Source organism: Xyrauchen texanus, chromosome 39 (genome assembly GCF_025860055.1).
Source record: "Xyrauchen texanus isolate HMW12.3.18 chromosome 39, RBS_HiC_50CHRs, whole genome shotgun sequence".
NCBI lineage: Eukaryota > Metazoa > Chordata > Actinopteri > Cypriniformes > Catostomidae > Xyrauchen > Xyrauchen texanus.
Window position 1 is genome coordinate 30887609 of NC_068314.1, and position 20098 is coordinate 30907706.

Here is a 20098-nt window from a genome sequence, read left to right on the forward strand (position 1 = left end):
TTTCCAAGTGGGACTTCGAGTTTGTACGAATGAAAAATAAACAGGCTTTCCGAACTTGTTTCGCGCGCGCGCTCTCATTCACAGGCATGTGCAAACGGACTCGTGAGGGGCCGTTAACACTAAATGTGATTTGGCGCGTCTGTTCTGTTTCCCCGTTGTTTAAACATATGCTGGACGAATGTCTTTGACATTTGCACCACGTCTCGTGTAGGACCAGCACTGTTTAAACACCGTGTCAAGTTAAAAACGCATGTTGAGACACCTGCGCTCTGTTTCATTGAGGGGACTGTTGCAGTGTTGCATATTATTCCAGATTGTTCTGCACCAAGAGGGGGCTGTTGTAGTGTTTCATATAATATATTATTCCAGATTGTTCTGCGCCAAGTGAAGTTTAAGCGCATAAACAGTAAGGCAATGATTTTTTTCCATTCTGCTCCATTTTCTATTCTACAAAGGGGCTGGCGTGTTTTGTTAAAACTGTACATGTTTACTGTTTCAGTACTGTAAATGTTGCATATGTGTGGCTACATGTGCTTACATAAGATACAGCCTATTGCAACAGTGCTTGCTAGGAGAATAAATTAGAGAGTACGTTATTTCGGGTAAGATAGTAAGCTATTTCTGACGGTATCGGGTTCGGGTTTCATTTTAAGGCCCGTGCAGAACTCTAGTGGAGAATCATGCCGCCTCTGTTTGCCTCCAAATTCAAACTCTTGACCAATAGGCGCAGGGCGGATCGTCCAATGGCGTTCTTACTTGGGAGACACGTGACGCGACAACTCGACTGGCTACAATGTATCAACCAATGGCCGTCTGACAGTGGGGTGGGTTCTATGAAAGTACGGGATACAGGTATTAGCGAGTAAAATTCCTCTAAGGAAACGTTAAGTGTCATTGATCTTGGAAGAGTGTGATGGCTCTTTCCCAGTGTCTTGAGGATTCGCCTGGTTGGCGGACACCGAAGACAGGACAGGACGTAAATGTCAAAGAACTGTACAATGAGAGACACCGACTCGCTCTGGAAGAGTTGATCGCCGGTGGGGTGGATTCCTTCATGGGATTCATAAAGAAAGAGAGGATCCCCAACTTTCTCTCGGATGACGAGATTAGGCGGATTTCACGTGCTGCTGTCGTTCCGAAGTCGGTTTCTTTGGTCGGAGATGATTCTCATTTGGACCAGTCTGGCACACTGGACTGCTCATCTGTGACTTATTTCCCTGAGATCTCCGATATTGAGCCTCCAGATTTAGAGATGGGTTGGCCAGCGTTCACCGCAGGATCGTTCCGTGGAGTGACGCGCGCTGTTGCATACTTCCAACCAAGTTATGGCGAGTGCATTTATAGTTGCAAAGAAGCAGCAAGGAGGATGATAAAAAATGCAAAGGAGGTAGTTTCTCACACCTTTACAGTTTTAATCAAAAATAATTACAAGAATACACCTCTATTTTGATGAACATGTTTTCAGTTTCTGAGCTTAGAGTCATTTTGATAGCCTGTGTGTGTGTGTGTGTGTGTGTGTGTGTGTATGTATGTGTGTGTGTGTGTCTGTGTGTGTTTTGAAGTAAACAATATGTTGTGTAATTGACCGAAGAAAGTATAACATTTTATATTTATTTATTTGCACAAGTGGTTTGGCTTTATCTTTTATTATCATATTGCTTTATCTATAATTTTTTTATATTATTATCATTATTTTGGTCATACTTTACAATAAGGCTGTATTCGTTTATTGAACTACATTAGATAACACTACTTTTACAGCATTTAATCATTTTTGTTAATGTTGATGTACTAATACTTTGTTCAAATCAAAGTTGTAAATGTTAACATTAGTTAATGCATTATGATGAAATAAAAATGAACAATTGTATTTCCAAAAAGTAAAATTAACCAAGATTATTAAATACTAGAAATAATTCATCACGGTTTAGTTCATAATACCTCAAGTATTTAACAATGTTTAATAATACAAACCTCATTGTAAAGTATAACCATTAATAGTATTTTGTCCAGCAAATGAAAGTCAGATGGTTCTGTTGTCATAAGACAAGAAATCCATTAAACACAGACAAGACTGTGTAAAATTAAAAAAAAATCTGATCTCTCTCTCTAAATATAATATATATATATATATATATATAAGGCACATCATGCATTCAAGGTGCAAGGAAAGTATATTCATACCTTTTAATTGATGGTTACACCACTTGGCATTTTTTAAAGTTATTCAATATTTAGTTATATATCTTATTTTTATTTTTCATAGAAAGTGACATGAAACCAACATGAACACAAATATAACATTTCTATGAACTTGATTTATATAAGAGTTCTAATTTTTATCTTCTCAGACAACCCCTTATTTTTCTACGACCATAAGCAGTAATTCAGCTGTTGTTCGCTGTGCTGAAACCTAGATCAATTGAACTCAATTTGAATAGATTTGATTTGATTTGATTTGTGTAGCGCTTTTCACAATACATACTGTTTCAAAGCAATTGTGAATAAGTCAAATGCGACAAAAATCAAAGCAGCACTTCAACACTGATTCTTGAATAGGTCTTCATTTCACCTTTTGTCCATCTCCGTACTATGTTGATTTTTGCCTAATTTCCACAGTCTTTTGTATTCATGTTTCTCCACACCTCAAATCTACAGTAGGCCTTTTAGTTTTATGCCTATTTTTCTTTGTAGAGTGTAACATCCTCTTGAATTCCTTTGCTGGGTTTCGAATGCACAGTATAAGAACAACGATGATTTGATGATGAAGAAAAGTAGCTCTTGTTCCAATTGTGCCAATGAATCAAAAAGACATTGGGTTTTCAGATGATGCTAGGAAGGGTACATGTGTGACATTCAGTGATATGTGGAATGGTAAGAATTTGCTGAAGCGTTTTTCGCACAGAAATGTTACCTCTAAAGTCTGAACCTGGAGCATTGGATGTGCCACAACAGGCTCTTCACACCTTGAAATGAAGGAGTTTGAAGATGTTTTTGAGTGTATTGCAGGTATAGCTGCAGGCAGCCTGGATCTGTTCCAGCTTGCATCGATTAAAAGACCATTTATAAAAATAAATCTTCAAGGTTTATAGCCATTGGCTGTTCAGTCATGCCTGTCTGTCTGACTCTTGTATGATTTTCAAGCTAAATTTCCACCATGTTTGGATAAAGTAGAGCCAAACTTGACCATACATTCTCAATTACTTTATGCTGTTTCTTATGATCTTCTCTGTGGGTGGAGGTAATTAAACCGAAGTGATTTTTATCCTTAGGTGATTGCTATTGTGACAGACTCCCTGACAGACCTGGATATCTTCCATGACCTGCAGGAAGCATGCACATGCCGCAGAGTCCCTGTGTACATACTTTTAGACCAGTCATCTTTCCCCTCATTCTTACAGATGTGTAAAAACCTACATGTACAGTTGGATGAACTACCGGTATGCATAAAGTGTGATGAAAACTCCATTTAAGGGATAGTTTCCCCAAAAATTCTGTCATCAGTTTACATATCCTCATGTTGTTCCAAACCTGTGTGACTTACTTTCATCTGCAGAACACAAAATAGGCAGTATGGTTGCTTCGGTCACCATACACTTTTATTGCATCTTTTTTGTTTACAATGAAGTTGAATGATTACTGACACTGCCTATTTTGTGCTCTGCTGATGAAAGTAAGTCATAGGGTTTGGAACAACATGAGGATGAGCAAATGAGGACATAAATTCAATTTCTGTGTGAACCCTATAAGACTTCTTAACATTTTTGTTTTATTAAATAAACTTCATGCTATGTCATTTTTAAATAATTGTTATTATCCCTGTTTGTGTGTGTGTGTGTGTGTGTGTTTTTTCTTTTTTTTTAAGCAAATGAAAGTGCGGACCATAACAGGCTCTACCTACTACATGAGATCAGGTGCTCGGATCACCGGAAAGGTTCATGAGCGATTCATGCTTATTGATGGGAACAGAGTGACGACAGGTTCATATAGGTGGGACTAACTTCTGTACAGTATGTCCTAAAGATCTTAATTGCAGATTGTTGTCTTATACTTTGTGTGCACAATGAAATAGAGGCATTCTTATAAATCTAAAAGATTCTTTTAGTTTTAAAGGTGAAATGTGTAATTTTATTAATGTTAAAAATAATTTCATCAATCCTAGCTTAATATGCAGAGACAACTTTAAGCTATTCATAGGTTGATTCCCCCAAAATGTGTGTTTCTCTGTGGCCCTTTAAAAGCATTGCTATCTAACATCAATTATCTCTAATAGTAATTATTTTTGCAATTCTGTCTGGTGAAGCTAGTGGCATAGAAATTACACACTTAAACTAGGGCTTTTGATTTAACACGTTAATTCAGTGCGATTAATTACATAAAGAGTAACAAGCAAAAAATTATTTACAACATAAATCACGCCTCTGGACTGTAATAAGGAATTTTCCTACCATTAGAGCAATTCAAGCTTAAAGGGATAGTTCACCCAAAAATGAAATTTTCATCATTTACATGCTATCCCAGATGTGAATCCCTTTTTTTTTCTTCTGCAGAACACAAATTAAGATTTTTAGAACACTATTTCAGCTCTGTAGGTCCATACAATGCAAGTGAATGGGTGCCAAAATGTTGATGCTCCAAAAAGCACATAAAGGCATCAAAAAAGTAATCCATATGACTCCATTGTTTTAATCCATGTCTTTAGAATATAATAGTTGTGAGTGAGAAACAGATCAATGTTTAAGTCATTTTCTGTTAGAAATTCTTCTCCCTGCCCAGTAGGGGGTGATATGCATGAAGAATGTGAATCACCAAAAACACAAGAAGAAGAATGTTCAAATTATCTTTTTCATACCCAAACCTATCATATCACTTCTGGAGACATTGATTCTGTCGCTGCAAAATTTTGGCAACCATTCACTTGCATTGTATGAACCAAAAGAGCTGAGAAATTCTTCTAAAAATATTAATTTAAGTTCAGCAGATGAAAGAAAGCCATACACATCTGGGTTGGCATAAGGGTCAGTAAATGATGAGAACATTTTGGGTGAACTATTCCTTTAAAGTACTTTACCGCCTTCATATTTTTATGAATCTCAGTCAGCAGGGGGCAGTAAGTGCAAATCCAGCTGGCACCACACAGCTGTGCAGACAACAAAACACACTTATCGACAGCTCAAACAATTCTGAATGCAGGGGTCTCAAGATGTGACTTTGAAGTTTCAAACTGTTTCACTCGACATAGCGTTCAAAGAACCAATGTGAGATGCTCCAAAACTATTCGTTTGAGCATGTGCACATAGACACATCCTGAAAAAAGCCTTTAAGTGTACCTTACGTGTACAATAAGTGTACCTCAGGCAGATTGATGAATCAAATTGCTAAATGGTTTGCTGTTGAGTGTAGATCAATGATAGGCTTATGTTTAATGATATGGAAATAAATATTGCCTTTTTGTATCTGCTAATCAGTGCTTTTCTCTTCTGCCACTATTATAAAATGTATTTGAATATTTATAATTTATCTAACATTAACTAATGTGTGGGTTTGACCTTTCCAGCGCTGCAGAATTATTATAAAGGAGTTTTGACTCCAGTTCTGTCTATAATTGAGAAGAAATGTTTATGCTTGGAGAATTTTTGAGCGATTTGCTGTTTTCTTTATCTTCAGGTTTAACTGGACCGATGGCAAACTTAATAGCAGCAATCTTATCGAGTTATCTGGCCAGATAACTGAGAAATTTGACGAAGAGTTTCGCATCCTCTATGCCCAGTCCCTACCACTGCCAGTGAATACAAGAGCTCCCTCTAGTGCCAGAAACAGCGGTATATATGACCACCTTGCCCTCAAACCACCTGGAACGCCTCCCTCCCTCTTGGCACGAACAACAAAGCCTCAACCAGAATGTCTGACGAGCACTCCAGCCAGACTTCAGACCCCAGAGATCCAACAGACGAAAAAAGACAGAGAGGATCGAGACAGAAAGAGTAACCCAGTTTCTGATACTTCTACTCTAGGAGAAGACTGGTTAGAGCAGGAGCTCCGGGAGGAAGTGTTAACCTCAGATGGTCCTTCTGGTGTGCTGGCAATGAATGTTTGTGATCGCATTACGACTCACACTCAGACAATGGAAGTGATCATCTCTCCTACTTTACCTTCATGCCATATCTCTACACAAACGGCCTGCCAGACAGCAGACATCAGTGTGCAGACAAGCGCAGACACCTTCCCCTCCAGAAGCAACCAGATCAGCCCTGGCACCTCATCCACCTCCAGCTCTTCTCCATCCAAAAATTGCCCAAAACCACAGGAGGTGGACTGTCGCACTGTTATTCACCACAACACTGCAGTCCCTCAAGATGGCGACCTGAGGGAATGCATTAGGAAGCTCAATAAAGAGCGACAGTACCGCTACTCCTCGATTCGCTCCAAGCTGGACCACATGGTGACACTGCTCTCTAACAAGAGGGAACTGGTGGACCTCACCAACCTGACGCCTGGCCTACAAAGAGGACGCAAAGGTCAGCAGGAGGGCAGGCAGGTTCACAGTGCACTTGACAGTGGGGTGATGGGGACTTGGCCTAGGTCAAGGTGTCTACAATAAAGGAGGTCTGGAGTGCGGCCTGGTGGTGGGTGTATTGGTGTTAAACTTTTTGAAAAATCAATCATTTAATGTTTTATTGAGAACAAATCTACTAAAACTATATCTTCTAAAACTATATCCTCTAAAACTCATCTATGAACAGTCCCCTGTGGTTGCATATTTCTTGACTTGTCTTGAGTTGATTGAATCCAAATTGTATTGGAAAAGTATTTGAATATTTATTTACAACAAATACACAGTTTTTTTTGTTGTTGTTCTTTATTATTTTTATATTAATTATGGTTAAGTCCTTTGAATAAAATAGTGCATTTAAAGGGTTAGTTCACCCAAAAATTTAAATTCTCTCATAATTTACCCACCCTTAAGCCAACCCAGATGTGGATGACTTTCCTTCATCTGCTGAACTCAAACAAATTTTTTTAGATGAATACCTCAGCTCTGTAGATCAATACAATGCAAGTGAATGGGTGCCAAAATTAAGAAGCTCTAAAATCCACATAAGGGCAACATAAAAGTAATCCAGACAACTCTGATGGTTCAGTCAATATCTTCTGAAGTGATATGATAGGTGTCGGTGAGAAACAGATCTATATTTAAGTCCTTTAATTTCTTCTTCTGTTTTTGGCGATTCAAATTCTTTGTGCATATCGCTCCCTACTGGGCAGGGAGGAGAATTTAGAATGAGATTTATTGCCAAGTATGCTTGCACATAAAAGGAATTTGTCTTGGAGACAGAAGCTTCCAGTGCACAAACAGTACAACAAAAAAAGACCAATAATAAAAAAAGTGAAGAGAAAATATATAGAGAGAAATGTATATAGAAATGCACAATAAGACTATATATATATATATATATATATATATATATATATATAATTTATTTATTTTCAATTACAAATCTGTTATATGCAGATAGTGTAAAGAAATATAATAGCAGAAGAGGTATGATCTGTTGGATAAATATAAATGGACTAAACTGTATATTGCATATAATTATTTCTCAATGGGAAAGTTTTAACTGTTCATGAGATGGATAGCTTGAGGGAAAAAAAACAGTTCAAAAGGGTAGTGGGCTGGGTGAGTGGTCTTTACAGCCTTTTTCCTCAATCTGGAAGTGTATAGTTCTTGAAGGGATGGCAGAGGGCAACCAATAATCCGCTCAGCAGTCCGAACTGTCCTTTTGTAGTCTTCTGATGTCTGATTTCATAGCCGAATTTATGACAGAAAGTAACCCACACCTATCGTATTATGTCTGAGCACATGGATTTAACCACTGGAGTTGTATAGATTACATTTATGCTCCCTTTATGTGGAGCTTCGAGCTTCAAAAGTTTGGTACTCATTCACTTGTATTGTATGGATTTACAAAGCTGAAATATTCTTCTAAAAATCCTAATTTGTGTTCTGCAGAACAAAGAAAGTCATGCACATCTGGGACGCCAGGAGAATGAGTAAATCATGAGAGAATTTTCATTTTTTGGTGAACTATCACTTTAATAGACACTTGAATGCTTGTTTTATACAATGAGTATTATGGTAAGTAAAATAATTAAAAGTCATTAAAGATTTTTAGGGGGTTGGATAACTTACTCAACTCTCATTTCTAAAGGCTTACTAAGTGTAATATCAAATGTATTTTCACTACAGTATATAAGGTTTGTGTTGATAACTCATGGTAGCTTATACAACACAAGACTGGATGTAGCTTTTCCAGAGTAGGACCCTTCCATGCAGAATAGTTTACTAACAATATTTGTTATATTCGTTTTCCAATATGCTTTAGTAATTTATTAATTTTGTTGCATCATTTCTCATGTGTAAATAGACATAAAACAATCTTGACCCTTGTGCTTCAATAAAAAAAGTTACTCAGAGATTCTTAGAGGATAAAACTGCCATGATAATATTATTTATTAATATTATTTTTCACTTTCAATTAGTTAACTTTTTTTAACCAAACCAGTCCTGATCATAACTACCAAATATTAATTCATTTTCAGAATTTTAACCCTTTAAATTCTAGTTTGTATATACAATGCCACTGTTGTTTACACAGATACACACACAAAACACACCGACATCCATACCAACACAATCACACAATTTTAGCTGCATCATTTATGCAATTGGCCTGCAGTGCTCTACAATACAGCAAATAGAAAACAGGTAAAAAGCATGTATTTGCTCCATAGGCTAAACCTGAGAAAAATGGCACCATCTGGTTGAAAATTTACATTGAAGCCAGGGCTCCGGAATGAAAGCATAATATCATAGAATTCATGATTTTATGCTTTAATGGCACTGGGATCAAATATTGCTGTTTTAATGGGTTTCAATGGAGACATGTTTTTTTCCTGAAGGTCCTGAGTGTGACTATTTTGTGTACATAGTGTTTTATAGATGTATTATAGGAACTGAGGTTGAAATATCAAAATTCCCCCAAAAGAAAAGACAAAAATGTCCATAAGGTCGCACAAGGGTTACATTAATTAGTTGCTATTTTCAGATTGTATTACAATAAAAAGGGGAAGATTTAGAAATGGGATGGTGACTTTTCATACATGGTTGTGTTACCTCATTGGTGAGGCTACACTAAAAGCCATAAGGGGGTACATTTTATTAATCATTAAGCTACAATTAGTTACATGTTTATAATCTAATGACCCTTTCATCAATGTTTTCCATTTTAGCTGACATAACTGAACAATCCTGTAAAAAAAAAAAAACTCAACATCTGTGTTTATAGATTACACTGAAAAAAGGGTTCTAGGAATTCCACGTCAAATCAGCAACAGTCCTTTGCAAACTGAAGAGGGCGCTATCATCTTGCACCTTGTAATTATTTCATGAGGTTGATGTCTTGCATAACATTCTGGATTATGATACAAAAAAAATCAGAAGTGAGAGAGACTGAAAAATCATTTTGAATGCAGGTCAAGTGGATACTAGTGCAGAATCAAATTAAAGACAAAAGGCTTTGTTATTTTAGCAAATAACATATTACACGCATTTATCTAAATGGGAACATACCACAGACTGCTATTGTTTTTATATAAAGCGTATTATTATAATAATTATGCAGTACCCATAATCCACACCCTAAAAAAAAATTGTATCCAATGAGTTTCAAAATGAGTGAAGTGTTTTTAGCATAAAATGCAAGCAATTATGGCATGAAAACATACTCAAAAGAATTAACAATCAGATGCTATTTAACACCTTGAATATCATAGTCAAAAGCCACCCATAAGGATTTACTATTAATAGGTTGATTAAACAACATTAATTGATTGTTGGCGCTTAATTATTTTTCCCGTTTTCAGTCTTTTGAACCATTTTCACACCTAAGGTACCGTTCAACTGTCCAATGATCACAGCCTTAATCACTCTTGAGTAATTATCCTGCTTGTTGTTTCTGGAAAGCAGTTGTTCTGCATTCAGTGAAGTCTACTAAAGAAACAGTTTACCCTTAAGTACATTTACAAAAGTATTTTTTCTCTGCCTTAACCCCAAAACGCCTTACTTAAATATAAACAGTTCACTCACTTCAGTCAATAACTGGTCAATATGAGGATAATCTATAAATTCCATAAAACATATTGAGTATTAATGTACACCAATCAGCCACAAAATTAAAACCACCTGCCTAATATTGTGTAGGTTCCACTCGTGCCGCCCAAACAGCTCTGACCTGTCGAGGCATGAACTCCAAAAGACATCTGAAGGTGTCGTGTGATATCAGGTAGCAGATCTTTAAGTCCAGTAAGTTGCCAGATGGGGCCTCCATGGATCAGACTTGTTGTTCCAGCACATCCCATAGATGCTCAATCAGACTGAGAGCTGGGGAATTTGGAGGCCGGGTTAACACCTAGAACTCTGTCATGTTCCTCAAACCATTCCTTAACAATTTTTGCAGTGTGGCAGGGTGCATTGTCCTGCTGAAAGAAACCACTGCCATCAGGAAATACCGTTGCCATGAAAGGGTGTACATGGTCTGCAACTATCTTTAGGTAGGAGGTATGTGTCAAAGTAACACATCCGCAGATATGCCAGGACCCAAGGTTTCCCAGCAGAACATTGACCAGAGCATCACACTGCCTCCGCTGGCCTACCTTCTTCCCATAGTGCATCATGTTGCCATCTCTTCCTGAAGTAAATGAAGCACCATCGGCCATCCACATTATCTAAAAGAAAATGTGATTCATCAGACCAGGCCACCTTCTTTCATTGCTCTATGGTCCCGTTCTGATGCTCACTTGCCCATTGTAGGTGCTTTTGGCAGTGGACAGGCGGTCAACATGGGTACTCGGACCGGTCTGCAGCTACATACCCTCATACGCAGCAAGCTGCGATGCACCGTGTGTCCTGACACCTTTCCATCATAGCCAGCATGAACTTTTTCAGCAATTTGTTTTTCTGTGGGTTCAGAACAGACGGGCTAGACTTTGCTCCCCACGCGCATCAATGAGCCTTGGTCGTCCATGACCCTGTCGTCGGTTCACCGGTTGTCCTTCCTTGGAACACTTTTGGTAGGTACTAACCACTGCATACCGGGAACACCCCACAAGACCTGCCGTTTTGGAGATGCTCTGACCCAGTCGTCTAGCCATCACAATTTGGCCCTTGTCAAAGTCACTCAGATCCTTACACTTGCCCATATTTCCTGCTTCTAACACATGAAATTCAAGGACGGACTGTTCACTTGCTGCCTAATATATCCCACCTCTTGACAGATGCCATTGTCGCTAGATAATAAATGTAATTCACTTCACCTGTCAGTGGTTTTAATGTTGCGGCTGATCAGTGTATATTATCAATATACTGTATGTGGAGCAGTTATGTATATTAAACTAGATAGGTAAAGTTTGTCAAGACAAACAATGTCGGCTTGACAAACCTTTGTCCGAAAGTTAAAAACAGATAGTCAAGTACACCTTCAGAAATATGGATAGATTTTGTCTTGTAACCTAGCCATGATATGGCAGGCCTTGTGTGTGTTTGTTTACATTAAAATGATTTAACAGTTGGAGTTTGAATTAACAGGCATTCTTTTAGCCCGTTTGAACATTCTGCAATGTAAGTCTATGGGATTTTTGGATTTCTGAATATCTGATGTGCTGTATGAAAACTGGTATTGTGTTCAGTTAGTTAAGATATAGCTACTCAAGTCAGAACAGTCTGAAGGTCTGTGCTGAGTTTGGTGGTTGTAGCTTGAAAGCTGTACAAGAAGTAAAAATTGATGTTAATTGACCCTGAACAATGTGTGAACAATAACCATACAGTATGTTGGATTCATTTCTTCCGTTGAAACAAACAAGCTTGGGTCTGTTTCAAAACTTAGTGAGCTGCCTTGCTGTCTCCTACCTACATTTTTCTATGTCTTCTATGGCAGCATCCTGAATGAAATGAAGCCTCATAAAAGTTTGCAATTTGGTTAACAGAGGTGTCAACATCTCGCGTCATTCATATCCATGGGAGACTCAATTCACAATAGATTTAAATGTAATAACGGCAGAGGAATGCGCATAAATGTTAGACCTGACGATTTCATGCATTCATTAAAAAAATTAGACCGTTAATCATGTATAAACAATATATTGTATTGTTTTATCAATGTTTTACTCGTCTGCCACAATAATGTAATGCTTTTTGATTAGATGAATTATTATATCTGTAATATATATTATATTTATTAGAATTAAATCATTATATATTGAATTATTGTTTTGTGAGGGCCCTTCTAAGCAAATATTTATATATGCGATTATGCGGGGCTGGACTGGGAAGAGAAATCGGCCTGGGATTTTACATAGCAACTGGCCCAAAAGTTGTCCTTCGCTGTCCTTTTCTGCATATCGCGGCACCATTTTGTGCACATTTTAGCTTATCGTGGCCCATTCGGAACGTTTCACGGCCGACCCACCAGCCCGCTCCTTATGTCCAGTCCTGCCCTGATCAGCCACAAAGTTTGTCGGCCCACCGGGAAAATGCCCGGTATGCCAAATTACCAGTCCAGCCTTGCTATTATGCGATTAATAGTAAATTACTTAATCGGCAAAACATGTAAATTATTTGATTTAAAAATGTAATCGATTGACAGCCCAAATAAATGTACACAGCACACACACATTATGGGAGAAATAGTCCGTTTTCCATTATTTTAAAATAGTTTTTATACACTGTACATTTCTTTTGCATTGAGTGGATTATAAGTATATCTATATTCAACATTTTCTCGCTTCGTCCTTATTTCTTTTATTTTTTCCACCGAGCTCATCACAAAGATACTCTTTGAAACACTCTCAAATGATTCCGGATAACATGGATCATCAAGTTTTGCACAGACTTGTGGAGTTCATGCCAGCTCAAGTGATACCAATTAAATTTTTCAATTCAAGATTTCTAATAATATTATGCGGATAATGCAATTAGAAACAGATAAATCTGTCTTCAATTATAAAATTTTGAAGCCCCGTTGCATACTGAAAGCATAGGTCATATTTACGTTTAAAATTTAGCAAGTTTGCTAACCAATTTAAAGTGTTATGGTACAAATTTGGCAATACATGGATGTATATCCATCCCTAACACAGTTATGTGTGATCCCAATTAAACTAGATTCGCAGGTGGGGACCTTTGTTACCTGACTGCCCTTGTCAGCACTTTTGCCCCCTCACCAGGCTCTAGTAAGCACCTGACTTTCTATCAAGGGAAAGCTGAAACAGTCACCATCTGGAGGAAGATGTTTGGCCTGAGGATACAAAACAATGACATGAAAATACAAGTCAGGGGAAAACAATGTGATGACGGGTGCCAAAATGGCCAGCCACGTCTTTTGTAGTTTACAGGAGAGATTTCAGTTTTACTACCCCCACTCCTATTTTCAGCCTTCAAATGCTGATGACACATCGCTGTTTTCATTCCCTGTGGAACTGAAGGAATGCAACATGTTCAAGTAAAGTTTTCTGCTCGTTCCCTGATGTAATGTGTTCTTGCCCTTCATTTGTTCTCCTAGCACTCACCGGTTCATTTAAGACATTTCATTGCACATAAAGAGTGGAAATAAACAGCATGATATCTAATGCTTTTCTATGATCACTGTTTTAGCTTCATGAACTGTCTTCACGCTCAAAGCACAAGCAGTAATTCAAGACACATTATAGTAACTGCTGTTGGTGAAGATAACCACTGCTACTCCTAGATCTGTGTGTCAGCGCCACTGTCAAATTGTGCTATTAATAGAAGCCAATGTGTGTGCTAATGTGTAGGTGAAAGCAGTATTTTGTGTACTGTGGTCTTTGCTGTGTGGGCTGCATGTGTGACCACAAGTGTGTGGAATGGGGAAGGTGACAGGTGCAGCTCATCTGTTTCACAGTTCTGTCTTTTTAAACACTGAAAACCCTTTTAAGTTGACTCTACTCGACTGATTGAGTAAACTTGGTCCCTCAGTTTAATGAATGCCCACAATGCCTCGTGCTTGAATTATTTATAGGAATATTCCGGGTTTAATTCAAGTGAAGCTCAATAGACAGCATTTGTTCCCCTGACTTGGTGTCTCCAAAACTTGTGTTTATGTTGACTGAACAACTCAAATTTGCTGTTTAAAAGTTGTTGTTTCAACTGAATAATTTTACTTGAATGGACTCAAATTTAAGTCATGCATTCACACAGCTTTAACAATATAGATTATAACTAGTTAAAGATATTCTGGGAATGTCTGAAAAACTCATGTATTATTTGAGCTGTCAAGTTGTTTAAATGGGCACTTTTACATACATCGTCATGGCAAAGTTGAAAAACTGGCTATAACTTTACACAATAAAGGTAAGTAAGTGATTTTATCACTCTAAAACCATGTTAACACACATATTGTTTATGTCTTGTGACTATACTTTTGAAAAATTTAGTATTTTAATGGTTATTGATTGACTCCCATTCACTTCCATTGTAAGTGCCTCTCTGGAACCCAGATGTTTGCTCCCCTCCCACTTTTCTCCACAATTTGGAATGCCCAGTTCCCAATGTGCTCTTAAGTCCTTGTGGTGTCGTAGTGACTTGCCTCAATCCGGGTGGCGGAGGATGAATCTGAGTTGCCTCCACAACCATCAAGGTTGAGACCATCAATCCACGCATCTTATTACATGGCTTGTTGAGCACTTTACCCGCGGAGACATATTGTGTTTGGAGGCTTCATGCTATTCCCCGCAGCATCAAGGCACAACTCACCATGTGCCCCACCGAGCGCAAACCACATTATAGCAACCACAGAGAGGTTTCCCCATGAGAATCTACCCTCCCTAGTAACTAGGCCAATTTGGTTGCTTAGGAGACCTGGCTGGAGTAACTCAGCGCGCCCTGCAGCGTCTTAAATCGCTGAGCTACCCAGGCCTCCAATTTATGCTATTTTTTAAAGAAAAGGAGGGACAAGCTAAAATTAGTTTTTGTGTTAATCAATATTATGCCACAAATGCTGTCGATTTGTATTGAATATCCCTTTACATAATTCAAGCGCAAGGCATTGTGGTTATTCCCCACAGACTCAGTTTTCTACATAATAGTTTGAGTTATTAACACTTAAAATCTTAGATCTTATATTACACATATTCACATATTCAAGTTGAGCAGTAAAACAAGAAAAAGTAGAACCAGTAAGTTGTGAACACTTCAGGAAGTGATTTGGGGGTAATTTAATCTTAACTCTTAATTGTTCAAATGTTAACAACACCTCTGCTTCATAAAGATCCTTTAAAATAAATGTCTGGATCTCTTCGCAACTAATAACCATTTCATATTATACCTGGCTGAAAATCAATATTCCCTAGTATTGGAGTAATAGATGACAGCATCTTGGTTGTTCCTTCCCATCTCCTAATTAACTTCCATACTCGTAGAGGAGTGCTTATAATCCTGTTTTGCCCTAAACCTGACACTTTTTTCATATCTATTACAAATGGAAGACAAGACAATGAGATTGGTAAAACATCACCTAAATTAAATGACTTATTTCAGACCAAGTCTGGATCGTTTCTCAACCATTCAAAAATATAACGAAACTGTGAGGCCAGCTGGTACAATATATTATTTGGAACTGCTAGACCTCCTTGCTGTATCTTGTTCAATTTTAATTTTGGCTTATTTCAGTTCCAGATGAAGGAACTAAACCAGCTGTGAATGTTTTTAATTGTAGCATCTTTTAATAGAAGTGGTATCATGTGAAATAAATATACAAATCTAGGCCAAATATTCATTTTAATCTAAGCTATTCTTCCTAACATAGACAATGGTAGAGGGGTCCATCTATCTAAGTCCTCACATATGTGTCGTAAAAGGGGTTCAAAATTAGTTTTATACATTTGTTGTAGTGGTGGGGTGACATATATCCCAAGATAAGTGAAGCCTTGCCTCACCCACTTAAAAGGAAAGGACTTGGGGGGAGAAAGAGACCTTTGCTTTCCAAGGGGCATAGCCTCTAATTTAGAGAAATACATTTTAGAAAATTTGCTCAATTACTTCCATAAGCAGTGGAACAGATTAATTTTCGTAACAGATTTGGAGCCAGGAGTTATTCAAAAGGGTGGCCATGGGCAATCGATCAGTCTCTGGTGGCACAGACATTTTCGGGAAGCATTTTTATGTCGGGGGGGGTTGACACTCGGTGGCACCCGGGACATGTTAAGTTACAAGTACAGAGATGATTTCATCTAAAGAAATAAATTGTGCCAAAAAATGAGAAAAAAAAAAAGCCTAAAACAGCAATTGCGAGTGGGGTGGCCAATGGGGTGGCCAGGCATCAGTCCATGGTGGCCACGCCACCCCTGGTCACCCCCTTGCTCCACCACAGCATTCAACGTGATAAAATGCTTTTCAGCATCCAAAGAAATTACAAGACTATTAATATTTTGATGTTGTAACAATTTAATAATATTACATATACTTGGGAGCACCATCTCTAATCTTAACTCTATGGATTTATAAGAACATATATGGTCGGAACTTATATATTTGAGTTATGAGCCCAAAACATATTTCAAGTAATGTTTAATTAAGACAACTTGATGTTTCCAGTAATGACAACATGAGGGTTTACAGTGAAGAGGAAACCATCTTGGCAAGAAGCTGCATAAATAAAGCATAGCATTAGCATTAAAGGGATAGATCACCCAAATACGATGATTCTGTCTCCAATTACTCAACCTCATGTTGTTCCAAACCCATATGCCTTTCTTTGTTCCTTGATACAAAGAGATGTTAGGCCCTAGTCCCCATTTGCTTTCATTGCATAACAATTAAAGTGAATGGTGACTGAGGCTAACATTATGCCTAACATCTTCTTTTGTGTCCTAACGTCATATGGGGTTGGAACAACATGAGGGTGAGTAAATAATAACATAATTTTAAATTTTGGCTGAAATACCCCTTTAGAAAAATAGTTAATTACTGAATTAAAAGACAAACTGCATTTCTTACTTATTGAAACACTATTAGCCCAGGAGACTGTTATTATGTCAGTTTAAGTTTCAATTTCAAAACATGGTGAAGGTTATTCAATGATTCTGTTATTCTGCATTCTAATTTAAATGTAAAAATCTGATTGCCTGTGGTTAAAGAGGTACCTGAGAGGAGAACGCTGTGCAAAACAGATAAGGCCTCTCTCTGCTTCACTCACTCACCCTCTTCCAGTGTTTTCTGCTACTTTATGGTCTTTATCGCAACCCATCTCCCAGCCAGGAACACCGCAAACCCTCTCACCCCCTCACGGTTTAACCAGCCACAGTCAAAGGGGCATGACTGCTCAACCAGCTCTCTTTCCATCTGCCTCATCAGTTTATAATAGAGAAGTGTGAAGTTACAGTTGATTCTGAGAGCTGTTAATGCCCTTCTGAAACTACCAATAGCTTTGATCATCAGAAAAGGGGTCACTCAATTATGAATGCATTGGTTCATAACGCAAACATTGTTTGCCCCCTGGAATTGATTTTCTGAGGCATTTTTACCTTTAAGAAGTATTTTTTGTTTGTGCAGTGCATGTCATCTCTTTATCTCAAATACTGGAATTAAATCAATGAGAACACTTTATAATTACGTTGTATTCATTAACATGAACTAACAATGAACAGTACATTTACAGCACTTATTAATTTTGGTTAGTTTTCAATATTTTTAAAACGTTTCTGTATTTCTGTGTTAAAATACTTTCTCCTATCGCAGCTAAATACTTACAGACAACTATAAGTAAGCCATTTGTAAGTATTTTCTCAAAAACCGTAAAGACGATATGAAAATGTGTTTGTTTGTTTTGAGCGACCTGTCCATCCCAACACAACAACATTAACTCCAATGACAACAACCAATGGCGTGAGTTGGGGGCGGGACTATCTGTTGTATTTGGAAAGATGTTTATAACAATGTTTATTTTGCAATGCTGAACATGAGGTGATAAAACCGTTTAAAAATCTAGTGAAAAAATCTTTATTAGATTTTTTTTTTAAATGTTGTTGTTTGTTTTGTTTTTTTTTACAGAAAATTGTATTTATTTACTTTAAAAATATAATGTGGTGTAACTATTAAGACAAAAGGTTTTAAAGTATTTCCTTGATACATGAGAGAGTACACAAATTAATATTCATTTTAAAAGAGATTTCAAACACTTTTTTTTTTTTTTTTTAAGTTTAATGGGTTTTTTCACAAAGGTAAAGGGTTTTTTAAAAGTCAAGAATATCAATACATTTTCTCAGGGTTATGCCACATGACCTGAACAAAATGGGCTTTTTCATAAAAATCTTAAAATATTGGATATTTTTTAAACTTCACATACAGTCACGAGGATCTTAAGGGCCGACATTAACAACAAAATAGCTACCCACATGTTGGTTATACCACATGACTTTGATTTTGTGGACAACATTTAAAAAAATATTAATTATATTTAAAAATAAAAAACATTCACTTGTTCAAAGATTATTCTGCACTACTTATGCCAAACATTTTTTTTTTTTCAAGAATTTCAGCTTTTAATGTTTTTGTAATTTTCTTTAACAGTTTCTGGATGTTACCCCACATCACATTTTTTACTTTAAGCCCTCGAAAAAATACCAAAATTACACTGAACTTGTTAAATTGTTAAAAACATGTTAATAGAAGTGGTGTATTCAAGTAATTGTTTTGGGTGAATTACCTTTTTGATGTATTTTTGAATAATTTAGTAGTTCTGGACCAAAAAAAATGATTGAGTCATGAAATAACAAGAATTAACAATAGAAATCTTTAAGAAAAATTTTAGAATTTTGTAATAAACAAACCATTATTGTTAGTTCATCATACCTAATTATTAAATAATGCATTAAATAATGTTAACAAACAGAACCTCATGGTCAAGTGTAAATTATGGGGGGCAAAAAGTGCAGAATTTAAGTGTTTGTGGCATTTTTACTCTGAGCCCTGGTTCATTTTGACCTAGTGGGAAAGTGCTATAGCTGTTAAACAACACATGTCCTCTTGACTATTGATCACCCCCTTCTTGGTATCTGTTTCAGTGGCTCCCATCTACCTATTGCTTCATCCAAATTGATTTTATAATGATTTTGTGATGTAATCTATTAGCTGCTCATGTGTCTGCTAAAGGCTTTTAAATGATCAGCCAAATTGAGCTGTAGACTAAATGAGGTCAAGCAAAATGATGTGACTATTAACTGCAAAGAGAATGAAAATGAAACAATGCATGTCGAAAGTTAAAAAAGTGTTTTACATTTCTGAGAAAGGAAACAGGGCAGGCCATCATGGAATAGCCGAACTGCTCATGTTGACTCATTTGAAATGTCATAAGCGGACGATTTGTCACAATTTATACAGATTTAAACTTATGACAGAGCAAGACACACCAGCACCAACAAAGTGTCACCCCAAGCCCATATGCTGTACAGACTTTTAGAAAGCATTTATATTGTTACGAAGGGTTGTTTTAAGAAAGGGATGTTCCAAGTTCATTACAAGTTAAGCTCAATCAACAGCTTTTGTGGTAAAATGTTGATTACCACAAAAAATTTTTTTATGTAACTCATTGTAAAAAAAATAAATAATAAAAATAAAAAATAAAATAAATTGTGGTTAAATTAATTCACCTACAATGGAAGTGAATGGGGCTAGTCCATATAAGATGTAAAACAATAAAGATGTTAGCATGATTTTTGACGAAGTATTTTTTGTGGTAATCTACATTATGCTACAAATGCCGTGGAACATTCCTTTAACTGTTTTATTTATTTATTTATTTGTATTATTTTTTTAAGTGGGGTAGGCAGTTACTATTGTAATTAAATAGCATTATAATTACTATATTATTCATTTATTTTAGAAGTGTTTTACTGTCACAACGACAAGGTTTAACACACTCCAAAAAATATTTTTGCCTATTTTTAAAAATGTTCTACATTTTATAACAAAATTCCATCAAATTGAATTGTGAAGTGTTTAACAAAATTAAACTAATAAAAATTAAAA

At 36.8% G+C, this 20098-nt stretch overlaps 1 protein-coding gene across 1 annotated transcript; it reads left to right on the plus strand.

The window, feature by feature from the left end:
* Nucleotides 1-889: 889 nt before the first annotated feature.
* LOC127632935 (protein FAM83D-like) lies at nucleotides 890-7511 on the plus strand. Its single transcript, XM_052111780.1, has 4 exons — nucleotides 890-1387; nucleotides 3273-3440; nucleotides 3866-3990; nucleotides 5668-7511. Exons 1-4 carry the CDS (start codon nucleotides 914-916, stop codon nucleotides 6599-6601), a joined length of 1701 nt encoding a protein of 566 aa, XP_051967740.1. The 5' UTR covers nucleotides 890-913; the 3' UTR covers nucleotides 6602-7511.
* Nucleotides 7512-20098: the final 12587 nt, after the last annotated feature.